The 12,858-nt window shown below is 38.3% G+C and overlaps 1 protein-coding gene across 1 annotated transcript in view; it reads left to right on the forward strand.

Annotated features, from left to right (window-relative positions):
- LOC143879711 (uncharacterized) overlaps nt 1-12,858 on the forward strand; it is a 28,687-nt gene that overhangs the window by 1,134 nt on the left and 14,695 nt on the right. The window contains exons 2-4 of the mRNA XM_077382227.1: nt 4,132-4,202; nt 4,386-4,501; nt 11,894-12,260. Coding sequence (XP_077238342.1) covers nt 4,132-4,202; nt 4,386-4,501; nt 11,894-12,260 — 554 coding nt within the window. The remainder of the gene's footprint in view (nt 1-4,131; nt 4,203-4,385; nt 4,502-11,893; nt 12,261-12,858) is intronic.

Consider the following 12,858-nt stretch of genomic DNA (forward strand, 5'->3'; position numbering starts at 1 on the left):
AAGAATTTCACTCTAAAAGCCCTGATGGAGTCCCAGATCTAGACCCTTTTGTCACTATCATCCCTCAAAACTCTGGTGATAAAGAGCCTTCAGCGAGCTTAAGACTCTTTATCAGATTAGGAGGAAGTTGCTTATAAAATGAGACCCCGATTAATTAGGCAAGGAGTAGGTTTATTTGCATGGATTAATGTGCACTGTCAGCGAGGTTAGGGATTTGCTTTTGGATGTTATTATTGTTTCTTTCAATCAGATTTTGCGTGGTGTGCATACATGTTACTTATAGAAGGTTTTGTTAGGCATGATTTGTGTATTGGGCAATTTCGTCCCCGGGTGTAATCTCTCCTCTCTTTTTGTTTCTTCAATAATTTTTATTTTTAATGGTGATAGAAACTTATATTAAGAGAAAGAACAGAGTGATGTAGAAGGCAAGAAAGAATGAGATGTCCCTGCATCTAGACCGCCTAAACTTTCTGTACATTCACTCAACATACATCATTCAATTGGGAAATTGTTTCCAAATGGAAACGTATGCAAATTATATATAGTTTTTTTTTTTTTTTTGAATGGTAATAGATTTCATTAAAGAGAAGGGGAAGACTGAGGAAGTCCGCCCAAAAGGTATATAGAAAACACAAAAACAAACAAACAATACAAAACAACCCACCAATACTGGAAAGACCTATCACGCGGGCAAGAAATCAAACAATTCTAAATCCTGCTTATGAACTCCATCCCTAGCAAGCTTGCTTGTTATCAATCCCATTTGCAGATCTCCGTACGTGCAAAAAAACGATGGAGGAGCCTACTGATTTGTCCTTAATCTTGTCAAAGAAATGAGCAAATCTCCATGGGGGACCAAGGAGCCCTTGGGCCACCTAATGACGTTGAGAGAGTCTCCTTCCACAATAGTTTGTTTCATTCTTTCCTTGTCCAAAAGCACAAGTCCTCGATGCACCGCCCTCACCTCAGCTTCCTCGATGCAAATGATATATAGTTGTGGGTTGACGGTATTTTATAAATCAAGAACCTCTATTTTGAGGGGTTGAGATCCCCATTCTTCATGGCTTGGTTGGATTGTTCACTTGTGGGTTTTTTCCGAACGATGCTTAGAATGGTTGGAAACTCATGACTTGGACTCAGCTTGGGGGCCTAAAAACTTGACTTGGGTGAGTTGACGAGGTGACTCAGACCCATGAAGAATTTTTTTATTTTTACATATTAGAAAAAAAATAAAATATAAAGAAGGTAAATTCGATAAAAAAGGAAATGCAAGAAAATGTAAGGGAACTTTGTTGTAAATAAAGAAATGAAATTTATCTCTACTTTTTTGAACAATGAAATTTATCTCTTCTACATTCTGCATAAAGAAGAGTATAAAACGAAGGGTGAGTATGCTAGTAGGATCAAGAAAAACTAAAAATGGAAAGACATGCCTCCTTTGTAGGGTCCAAAATGGCAAGTCTCGCAATAGTTACCTTTCATCCTTTCAATAGTAAGAACAGCAAACATAGAACATGCTAAAAACTACAGGGTTGCTTGATACGAGAAGAAAAAGGAAAAAAAAACTGTCTCTGAATTCCAAAGAGTGATGGAAAATTGTGATAAGCATAGTGACTCTTCCTCAACAAGAGAAGCTAAGGGAGTGAATAGGAAAGGCAAAAGCAAAGTAGTATGGGAAGATGATGCTGTCGAAGAAAGCAAAAAGGTGCCTAAGGACAAGGAGAAGAGGACATATGAAGGTCCACCCCGCCCAAGGAGAGAGAGGTGGAGATTCTAAAGCAAGAATGGAAGGAATTCAAAAAGGCTGCTAGAGAGAATGCAGAGGAGTTCTTCCACTTGACATGAAAGAGAGATGTTAAAGAAGCTTGTATCCCGGTTTATACACTCCCGCACTTCAAAAGGGCATTTGAAGAAGAGCGGAAGGAAAGGAGGCTACACTGCGAGTCGGAACAGCAGGGTTCAAAACTGGAAAAGGAATTGATAGAGGGGGATCAGAGTGGTAAGATCAAATGTGGTTCTGTCTAGGGAATCGATGAAATTGAGAAGGATGAAATGGTAAAGCTGGAGGAATAGGTTTTTTCAGTCCAGGGAGGAAGCCAGAGTCTCTGATGAGGTTGATAAAATGCTAGCTATAGGAGATGTTTTTGGGATAGGCTTTGAAGAAGAATTAGTAGAGGAGAAGAAGAGGTGCTTGGAAATGGAGAAAAGAGATCCGAGTGAGAAAAAGGAAAATAGAAAGAGTTAGAGTCAGGGGAAGGGAGAGCCTATCGCTCCTAGGAAATAGAGAGCCTTCTCCCCGTATGTAGATAGTTTTTTGGATTAGGGGGCTTTTGGGTCGTTCTCTTTCTTTTTTCTTTTATTGAGTCTGGATCTCCGAGTAAAGTCTTTGCTATTGAAGTTAGGAGAAGGAGGGTCCGTCGGCAGCAGCTTAGCGCTTGGAAGGTTTTTGGGTAAGTTGGATCTATGATAGGAAGTCTGTTCTTAGGTTTTAAAAGATAAAGGTTTGTAGAAGTGGTTGTTGTTTTTTCACCGGAGTGTTTCAAATATGGTGGTGCGTGATGTCGGTATATTGTTTCCTGGTTGGAGATTAGAGATTAGGTTGTTGTTTTCTTTTTCTAAGGCGGGATGCCTTTATTGTCTTTTCCATCGCAAAGGTTAAGGAGTAGGTTTAGGGTGTGGATCCCTTGAGGAAGCACAAACACTAGTCCTTGTACAGATGATGAGATCTTATGTTATCCAGGGGGGGCGTGAAGTAGATCCTCAACAGCTTGAGAGACCACGGTCTTTCGCTTTGTGAGGCATATTTGCCTGGATGTTTTTGCATCTGTTTTTGTCATGTAGGTTTAGAGTTTCTAGAAAAGGAGTGTGAAGCTTTGGATTGAGAAGCTGGTGGTTGATTCTTCTGTATGATCATAGTGGAGGACAGATCGGTACGGTGTTGAAAGGGGTTTCTTTTTTGAGTTGGCGGTAATGCAAGGCCTGTGAGGGCGGCTTTGTGCAGGATGGGCGTCACTAACTTTTTTCTTTATACTTATCTACTCTTAGTTTCCCTGGCACAGGAGTACGCTCCTGGCCAGGCGATCTTGTTACTATGTAATGCAAGTCGGGACCTCTGGTCCCCAATGTATCTTTCACAGTATCAATGAAAGTATTTGTCATCTTTCAAAAAAAAAACAAAAAACATAGAACATGGCTTCCACACCACACACACCTGTACACGTACACACAAAGACGGAGAGAGGGAGAGGAGGGTAAAAGGTTTCTTGGCTTCTTGCCAATTAACGAGGGCTCCTACTAACTGCCATCAAAGGTTCTTTCTCTTTGAAAGAAGAAGAGGATCTTGATCGAGAAATAAAAGATTTTCATCGAAATTTTGACTGAAATTTGATCGAAATGGTCAAAATAACAGAAAATGGAAAGACGTTCCGATTTACAACATATGAAGATGTTTTTTTCTCAAAACAAAAAATCTTGCCCTAATCTGTTGTAAATAAAAACGAGCAAATCAAAGAAATACGTTTTTTCCTATTTTTCCTTGGATTTTTTTCTAGAAAACTCTCATTTGAAAACCCTAAAAGGTTTGGAATTTTTCTTAAAACGTGCTTCATTGATTTGTTTTGGGGCACCTAGTGAAATGCATTATCGCTCATGTTTGATAATTCAGGAATACCACATTTCGCACGTAATTTATATAAATATTTATGCTTAATACACAGTACATTTCACATGTAATTCATATAAATATTACTATGTACCACATGCTGATTTAATATACCACTAATAGACACGGAATTGATTCCGATATTCGTTTGGTTTCAGTATGCCTTTCGGTTGGGATGAAAACTAAAACATTTCACTCATTTTGTATTGGTTTCGGTGGAAACTCAAAACCATGGTTTAACCACAATTTTACGCCGAAAGGAATGTAGAGATAATGAACAGCTTTTACTTCTACAATACATTTTGCCATTAGCTTCTCACTTGAACTGTTGTTTGCAGTGATTCAATTGAAACTGTTCTGTTTATTTATTATTTCATTTCGGACATACATGCCATACATGTGAATGGAGCTGATTACTAATTTGAAGCTTTAAACCTCTTAACTAAAGTTGTCTACCGTTTCTTCTGCAGACAATGATGGTTATGAGGACCGTGATGATGGGGATGATATTTGTGGTCAAGAGGTTGATGAATTGAACCAGGTAAGTAGAAATGCGTGTCCCCCATGAAGATTTTTGATTTATACATGTGGACATGCACACACACATGCAGATGCTATTGACTTTCCGGATTTTGTTAGGTTGGCATCAATTCAAGTTCAGAGAGTAATTGCGGGAATAGTTTCGATAATGTCATCTGTTGACTTTCTTTGTGCATATTAGCAGAATGGGGCACTTGTAGCTAATAAGGACTATGAAGAGGGTCCGTCACAACTGATTGTGGAAAGGAGTGAAACCAAACTTGCAATTGAACGGTTACTTCTGCAAGAGACATTTACAAGGTATTTACGAGTTTTATCTTAGTGCTTTCTCATTGGTTCTTGGGTATTTCTTGTCCAGGCTCAACTGAGCATTACTTAATCTCGCCTTGCTTTCAAGCTCCTATGTTTCACGGGTATGTAATTAGGAAAGCTAACAAGCAAGCCCCTGTTTTGGGCTTGTCCATGCAATAATGTAACTGAACTTTGGGTTATTGCAAAGTGGCCAGGTTGGAACTTTTAAGTTTATTAAGACATCCCTGCATGTGAGATGATAAATTCGCACCCCTGACACCCCTTATACCGTGAATTGTGGCAGACTTTAACGTTTTTTGACGTTAAATCATGTTAAAAGGGGTGCGGATTATCCTACAGGGGGTGCGAATTTATCATCACCCCCCTGCATCCATCATCTGTAAGCCTTGAGTTATTTCGATCCATTCGCTCTCAGATGCATTTCTTAAAGCTAAATAATCAGAACCCTAGAAGATCTTACCTCAGATTGGCAATGAACTCTAGGCCAGACCAGATTGGGTCGGACTTGGGCAACTCGCCTCATAAATTCCATATCAGAGAATGCTTCTCGTGTCAAATGCCGATTCTCAGAAACAATTGATTCTTCCCACTTAGTTGCAGCATTGTCATTAGCCTTGTAACCCACTATTCTCTCTTTTCTTTTTTGCTTCGCATTGAAAATTTTTGCTACCAGAAGCTTCTACTTGTGTGGGTTTATTCATGGATTGAGTGCTTGAGGCAGTGAAGCATATAGTCAGCCATCAGAGTTCTAAGGAAGCGTGTGATACGTGACCAGGTAACCAAAACCAAATAATGGATGGCTGGACAAGGAGGATAACACCATTTTTCCTGGTGAAATTGAGAGAGGGTCTTGGAAACCCTTCGAAAAAAATTGAGAGGGTCTTGGAAATATAAGAGAACTTAAATTGCTGTCAGGATCAGGAAAAGAGAAGGGAAAGATAACAAAAATGGATTTTTTTAGTTGGGAAGGCTATTTACTAAAAACCAAAGAGGTGTTTTTGAATTCAAGTCCCTGATTTCACCACATGCAAAAGTCAATCAAAAGTTTAATGTGATGTAGGCCAGGGAAGAGAAATAGATAATAAAGGAAGAAGAAGAATAGGAGAAGAAGAGAAGAGGAAGGATCTAGGCCATGGAAGAGAAATAGAGAATAAAGGAAGAAGAAGAATAGGAGAAGAAGCGAAGAGGAAGAATAGAGGAGAAAAAGGGGAAGGATGAGGAGGAGGAGGAAGAAGAATAGAAATTAGGGGAGAAAAGAAGAAAAATCTGCAGAGGGGAGAATCTATATATTCACTTCAATTAATCATCAAAACTAATAATCGCTAATATATGAGGCCCAGGCAATTGAAATAAAATTCCATGGAAAATAAATAAATTCGCTAATTCTAAATAACATGGAAAATAAAAGCCCTAAAATTAAATACCATGGAACTAAAAATCCTAAAAACTAAATAACATGGAAATAAAAATCCTAGAAACTAAATAACATGTAAATAAATCGATGAGTGTCCTAATGGGCAAATATGCCTTATTGAGCCTACAATCTGCATCATAATGTGGACTGGAAATTATAAATAGGTAGACAGACAAGGAATGGGTAATTATTTTCCCATGGAAGCTCATTGTTTTAAATTTGAAAATTCATCTTTGTTGTTTCTGCTAGATTGAGGTTATTATTCCTTTCATAAAAGAGAGGCAAGTTCTAGATGGATGCTCATAGCCAGTTCACTCCAATACAAGGTATGGTAGACTACGCAAACTTTGTGAGGTAGACTTGAAAAAAGTGTATGGCCATGTGGATTGGAATTTTCTGGAGTATGTTATGGAATGTAATTTGGGTTTAATTAGAGAAGATGCATATGAATTTTTACTTCCACCGCATCATTTTCGATCATTATCAAGGATAGTCTAGTTGGTTTCTTTCTAAAGCACTTGGTGTGAGAAATGTTAAGTTCACTACTTTCTAGGTAAGGGACGAAGGCCTCACCAAAGGGTTCAAAGTATGCCTTTAGTATCTCACTTCCAATTTGCGGAAGATATCTAAATATTGTGGATCGACCTTAGTTATCAATTCTGTTCCGTTCCGGCCGGAATGGACCGGAATTCCGGTTCCAGCTCGGAATCCGGAACGGTTTGGGCATATTTTCTGTTCCGGCCGGAATTCTGGCCCATTCCGGTAGAATGCCCTGTTTCGCACAGAATCGACTGAAAATGCACAAATTTTTTGAAAATAAATTCGACAATGCCATTATAGCCATTGGGATTGCTTTTTGACCCTTTTACCCTCATTTTATGACCGTTTATGACCATTTTATGGCTGTTGGAATGCACCGGAATGACAGAAATCCCACCCGAATTCCGTTTCGGTGGCCAAAACGGAATGGCCACCTGAACGGAATTTACAATATTTAGATATCTAAATGTCGTACAACAATCTTCGACCATTCCGAGGTATGAGGCCAAATCCAATTTAATAGCTTAGCACGAAGCATGATCATGGGCATCAAAATTGATTATGTAAGTTTGATGGATTGTGTGGACTTGTTGGGTTCTATGTTATACGGATTCTTTTGAATGGTGAAGTTCCCGTGCCACACACTCTCAGATTCCAATACTTCAGGATTCACGACGACACTTTTAGGTCTATTTTATTTGGTTTTTTTGAATACTACTACTACCACAACTTTAAAATTATCTCATGTTTTAACTTTTATCATTCATAATAGTACGTTTTTAAAATGGAAATAAGATATTATATTTACTTACCTATTACATAACCTATATTAAGTTTGATGGGGAAGATAAAAGAATTTGGGTGTGGAACTCAGATGAGGATTTCTTTGTAAAATCATTCTACCATCAGCTCCTACCTTGCTCCGGTTCCTCCAAAGTAGCCAAAGTGTGGGACATTCAAGCTCCACCTAGAGTATACCTCTTTGGATGGGCTGCACTCCTCGAGCGGATCCAGACCATAGATTTCCTGAGACACAAGAATATATGGTTTATTGACTATTGTGCTCACTATATTGAATCGGGAGAGTCAGTGGATCATCTACTATTCTAGAGTTGGGTGACGGCACCATGGAAGAGAAGAGGGAAGATTTTGTGGCAAGTGTCCTTCCTAGCAACAATTTGGGTGCTATGGAAAGAAATTCCAGGATTTTCATGGGTTTCACCAAGGGGCACGGTTTATTTTCAATAAAGTAATTGCATTAACTGTATCTTGGGTGAAAACATTACCATGCTTTAGATTTGTATCTGCTTATGATCTATGGCATGGGGGGGGGGGGGGGGGGTGCAGAAATGAACCCAAAGTGACTGAGGCTTGGGTCCCTCCGGTCCATGGAATGCTAAAACTGAATTTCGATGGATCTAGTATGGGAAATCCTGGGCCATCCGGCATTGGAGGTTTGTTGAGGAATGAAGAGGGAGTGGTGATTTGGGCCTTTAGAGGTCTCATTGGTATCGTAGATGCAAATGAAGCAGAAGTGCGCGCAATCCATGAGGGCATCAAGATGCTTCTTAATGTGGACATGAACAAGGTAGTGGTGGAAGGGGACTCGGTCAACGTTATCAGATGGCTTAGGAGATCAAAGCCTATTTTGACGAAATTGCTGATAGAATTGCGATGGCAACGGTCACATTCAAGCATGTTAGGCGGTCTGCGAATGGTGATGCGGATAGTCTAGCGAGGGCAGGGGTGCACAAAGATAGCCTTGAGCAGTTCGATTTTCTTCCCCCTAGATTTTTATTGTAAAATCTTTATCGCTTCTTCGTTGTTCTCCTGTTTAGGGACCTTCTCGGTCTCTGGTTTTCTAATGAAATCTATTTTCCATTAAATTTTTTTATCTATATATTACTTGTTTAAAATTTGAGAATTGATTAAACACATTTTGGCAAATACATGAATCTCTCGTTTTGAGGTTTGACGAATCCGACACTTGATACCTGTGTTGGATTCCGACACTCGTACACGTACTGATGTAACATAAGTTGGGTTGTAAAACTAATCATCTCTTGATCACTTGCCTTGGCCTTCTACTATGAATTGGCATTACTATCAAAGAATTCATGGGGATTGGTAATTGAAAGAGGGAAGAAGAAGCTCCCACAATGGAAAAGAGTTATCTTTCTTTTAGTGAGAGAATAAGCCTCATTATATGTCGTGCTTCGATGTTTTTGATGTGATAGCCACAAAATTAGAAATGCTTCTACTATTGTTTTTATGGGAAGGAAAGGAAGAAGGGAAATAACTCAAACAACTAATTGAGTGGGAGGAGGTGTGCAAACCCAAGAAGCAAGGTTCTCAATATTGTCATGCTAAATTAAGGAAAAAGGAACTTCAAGGCAAATTGCTTTGGAGGTTTGGAAAGGAGAGTGGTGCTTTCGTGCACTATCATCCTTGACAAATATGGGCAATGTGGACTGTGGGGAGGTGAGAGGGTAGGTCACTAGTTAGGGGCATAGGTTAGGGTGCAAGGCAATATGTGTCACATTAAAAATGCTACTAGGGATTTGGTTTAGAGAATTAAAATTGCGCTATGTTTCCCACTTGAGAATGATGAGAGAATTTGGTGTACGGATCCTCGACTCAAAGGTTGTTTCTTCGTTACATTTTCTTTTCTTTGTAACTGACATCCATGTGACCATTGCTTGCTATATCCATTGTATGATGCGCACCAAGGTTTTAAATTTCGGTTTCTGTTTCAGTCGCGGTGGAAACGGAAATGTTTATGTTTTGGTTGAAAATTTCAGTAGAAATCCTATAAAATAACAGAAATATATGGAAACATATGCAAATGATAGAATTTAAAGATGAAACCTCAGGAAATGCTAGAATAAGCACAAATACACTTTTTTTTTTTTTTTGAAAGATGAAACATAAAGACACACTTAACCATCACATAAACAAGACAGTCATCCATACGCAATTAGAAACCATTAGATAAACATGACAACTATCATAATGGTTTAAAAACATCGAACAACTACGGTGTGCGTGTCTAATAATTTTGTACATACCAAATTTCACATGCAATTCATATAAATATTTATAGATAACACACGTGATACATTTCACATGTAATTCATATATGTTTAGGCCGAACTATTTCTATTTCGGCTACTACCAAAACGAAATGTACTTAAATTTGGCTCGAAATTTCGTTACTGTTTCGGTCTTAATATGCGAAAGATGCAACTTTTCAGATTAAAAAGCAAAGGTTTTTTTTTTTTTTTAATGTCATAAAAAAAGCAAAGTTTTTGTTGAAGCATCGACATTTCGAACAAAACCATGTCAAAAAATCAATTCCACTCGTAGAAAAGAGAAGAACAATGATATTCCTTTAAGTTATTTCTAAAAAAACAACAAAAAATAAAAAGTAAATCCAGTGGTGATGAATCTTACCTGGATTTCGACTTGGATTTGATAAGATTTCGGCTGAAATTTCGTACCCAAACCGAAACGTTTTATTTTCGTTGATGAGCGAAACTGAAATTTAAAACCTTGGCTTATATAAATATAATTATGTAATAGATAATGATACAGTATACAACTAGTACACTTACGATTTTGTCTTTACGTGTTTCAGTCATTTCAGTTCGGTTTTGGTGGGGATGAAAACAAAAATATTTCAGTCATTTCGCGTCGATTTCGGTTAAAATTTAAAGTCAAGTGTGCAGGCATTTTATTGGGCAATGGTAGTGGGAAAGCTGGATACGTGTGATATGCTAAAATTAAAGACTTGTTAATATGTATATCATGCGCAAAGATTAGAGGGATCATATTTTATTCCATGTACAAGAATTTGGTTTGGCTATGCTAATGTATCTGGACATGAGTAGTTGACCTACTTTCCAAATGATCAGACCCCATTGGTGAAAGGAAGGAGTCTTGTGAGGGCCACCTTGGCCCCATTATGTGCATATACACGTTCATTTTACCTCCACAAATCGTAGGGTTGGGATGATCCTATGGAGCTGCTTTTTGTGGACACCCTATCTATGTGAGGGACAATCAAATGAATGGTTTGGATCACCCAAACACTATCCCCTCCACTGTATTTTAAGCTAGTGTGTAGATAACTTATCTACACTTGTGTGTAGAAACCGTTTTCTCATATATATATATATATATATATATATATATATGAGGAAAGTGTTGGTGAGCTTAAGCTCACCAAACTTATGGTGAGCTTAAGCGCCCAATTACATTGGGGCCTACTTTGTTAGGATGATCCAAAGCATTCATTTGAAAGGCCCTTACATAGATGGGGTGTGTACCAAAAATCAGCTCCATAGGATCATCCTAACCCATCCATTTGTGGAGGTCAAAATGGACAGACATTATTTGTCCACAAATTTGCCCATTTTTGTCCTCCACAAATGGAGGGGTTAGGATGATCCTATGGAGCTGATTTTTGGTACACACCCTATCTATGATAGGGCCTTGCAAATGAATGGTTTGGATCACCACAGAAAATGTGGGACCCATGTGATTGGAGCGCTTAAGCTCACCAACACTTTCCTCTATATATATATATATATATATATATATGAGAAAACGGTTCCTACACATATGTGTAGAGAGTTCTCTACACACTAGCTTAAAATACAGTGGGGGCCCACATTGTTTGGGTGATCCAAGCCATCCATTTTAAAGGCCCTCACATAGATAGGGTGTCTACAAAAAATCAGATCCATAGGATCATCCCAACCCTACGATTTGTGGAGGTAAAATGGATGTCTTTAAACCTTCACAAATTAGTCCATTTTTTGCCTCCACAGTTCGAATGGTTAGGATGATCCTATGGATCTGATTTTTTGTGGACACCCTATCTACGTGAGGGCCTTAAAAATGAATGGTTTGGATCACCCAAATAATGTGGCCCCCACTGTATTTTAAGCTAGTGTGTAGATAACTTATCTACACATGTGTAGGAACCGTTTTCTCTCTCTCTCTCTCTCTCTCTCTCTCTATATATATATATATATATATATATATATATATATATTTGATGTTCCTAAATAAAGTAATTATTCCTTCTCTTGTTCTTCCCCTTCTTTTATATTCGTTTGAGACCATTTGCAGAATGGTCTTAAAAGAATATAAGACCATTCTTTTAAGACCATTTGCAGAATCGCCATTAAAAAAGAAAGACCATTTGCAGAATACATGCTGCAGTCGACTGAGAATGACCTGAGACTTGATCATGGATATTACAAATCTTTTATTATCTAAAGCCAAGAATGTGAATGTTGAATATCTACTGTCTGTCTCGGATATATGTGGGTTGCGACCAAAATATCTACTTTTACTTCTCTGCTTATATTATGATTCGATCTTTCGTGTTTTGAATAGAGTTTCTTTGGATTCACCAGGGATGAATGCGTTAAACTAACAAAGATAATTCAATCAAGAGTTGTAGACTGCCCTACCATGAACAAGGGTGAGGCTGCACCGCAAGAGGAGCTATGTGACGCTCGTGTAGGAGGCAATATTGCTTTTCTAAGAGCTTGGCAATCACTGTCACAGACAAGAAAATCACCTGAACTATTTTCTTCTTTTGCCCATAGCTTGGGTGCTCTTTCTCCTGGCACTAATGCACTTCAAGCAAGCATGCCTGGTCTCCAAAATACTGTCATTATGGAAGCAAAGAAATGGCATGAGGAGAAGAAGCTGGAATCTCGTTCAAAGTCAGAGTTAGACCGTGGAACCAGTACTCCGCACACGGCTATGCTGCCACATGTTAGTGTTTTTTTGTGTGATTATTTAGTGTTCTTAACATTTTCATTCTTGAAGTGCGACTTCTAGGTTCTATGCTCAACCTTATATTTGTTTTGGTGTCGTTATACAGCATCATTCACATGATTATTTGGAAATGCTTTTTTTTAACACAAAAAAGATTATTTGGTAATGCTTACATTCTTTCTTTGACCAGGTTACAAAATCTATGCCCATCAGTTTTGCTTGCATATTTTAAGACCTAGTTAGCACTTGGGTTATGAAAATAACATAACATGTCCTTTTTAGAATTATATGACATGCTCTTCTAAATGCAAGCATGCAAAGATGACACTTATCATGAGATCCTTTTCTTTGACTTGACTATGTGTATCTAGAGTACGCCTTTTTAGAAAATTATTGCATTAAGCTTCTTGGGCATGCCTATCTGACATGGTAATCAGATAAAGCCTCGTGTACCTTTTTTTCTTGGATTTTTGGTTATAGAATTTATTCCGAACGTATTTTTATGTCTATATCATAGTTGCCAGGTCGGGAAACGGAAATGGGAAATGAAACGTGAAATGGGAATGTGAAATGCGTGAAGAAAAAAAAAGGGGAA

Source organism: Tasmannia lanceolata, unplaced genomic scaffold (genome assembly GCF_043159265.1).
Source record: "Tasmannia lanceolata isolate RefF3 unplaced genomic scaffold, GAP_Taslan_0.1 ptg000006l, whole genome shotgun sequence".
Taxonomy (NCBI): domain Eukaryota; kingdom Viridiplantae; phylum Streptophyta; class Magnoliopsida; order Canellales; family Winteraceae; genus Tasmannia; species Tasmannia lanceolata.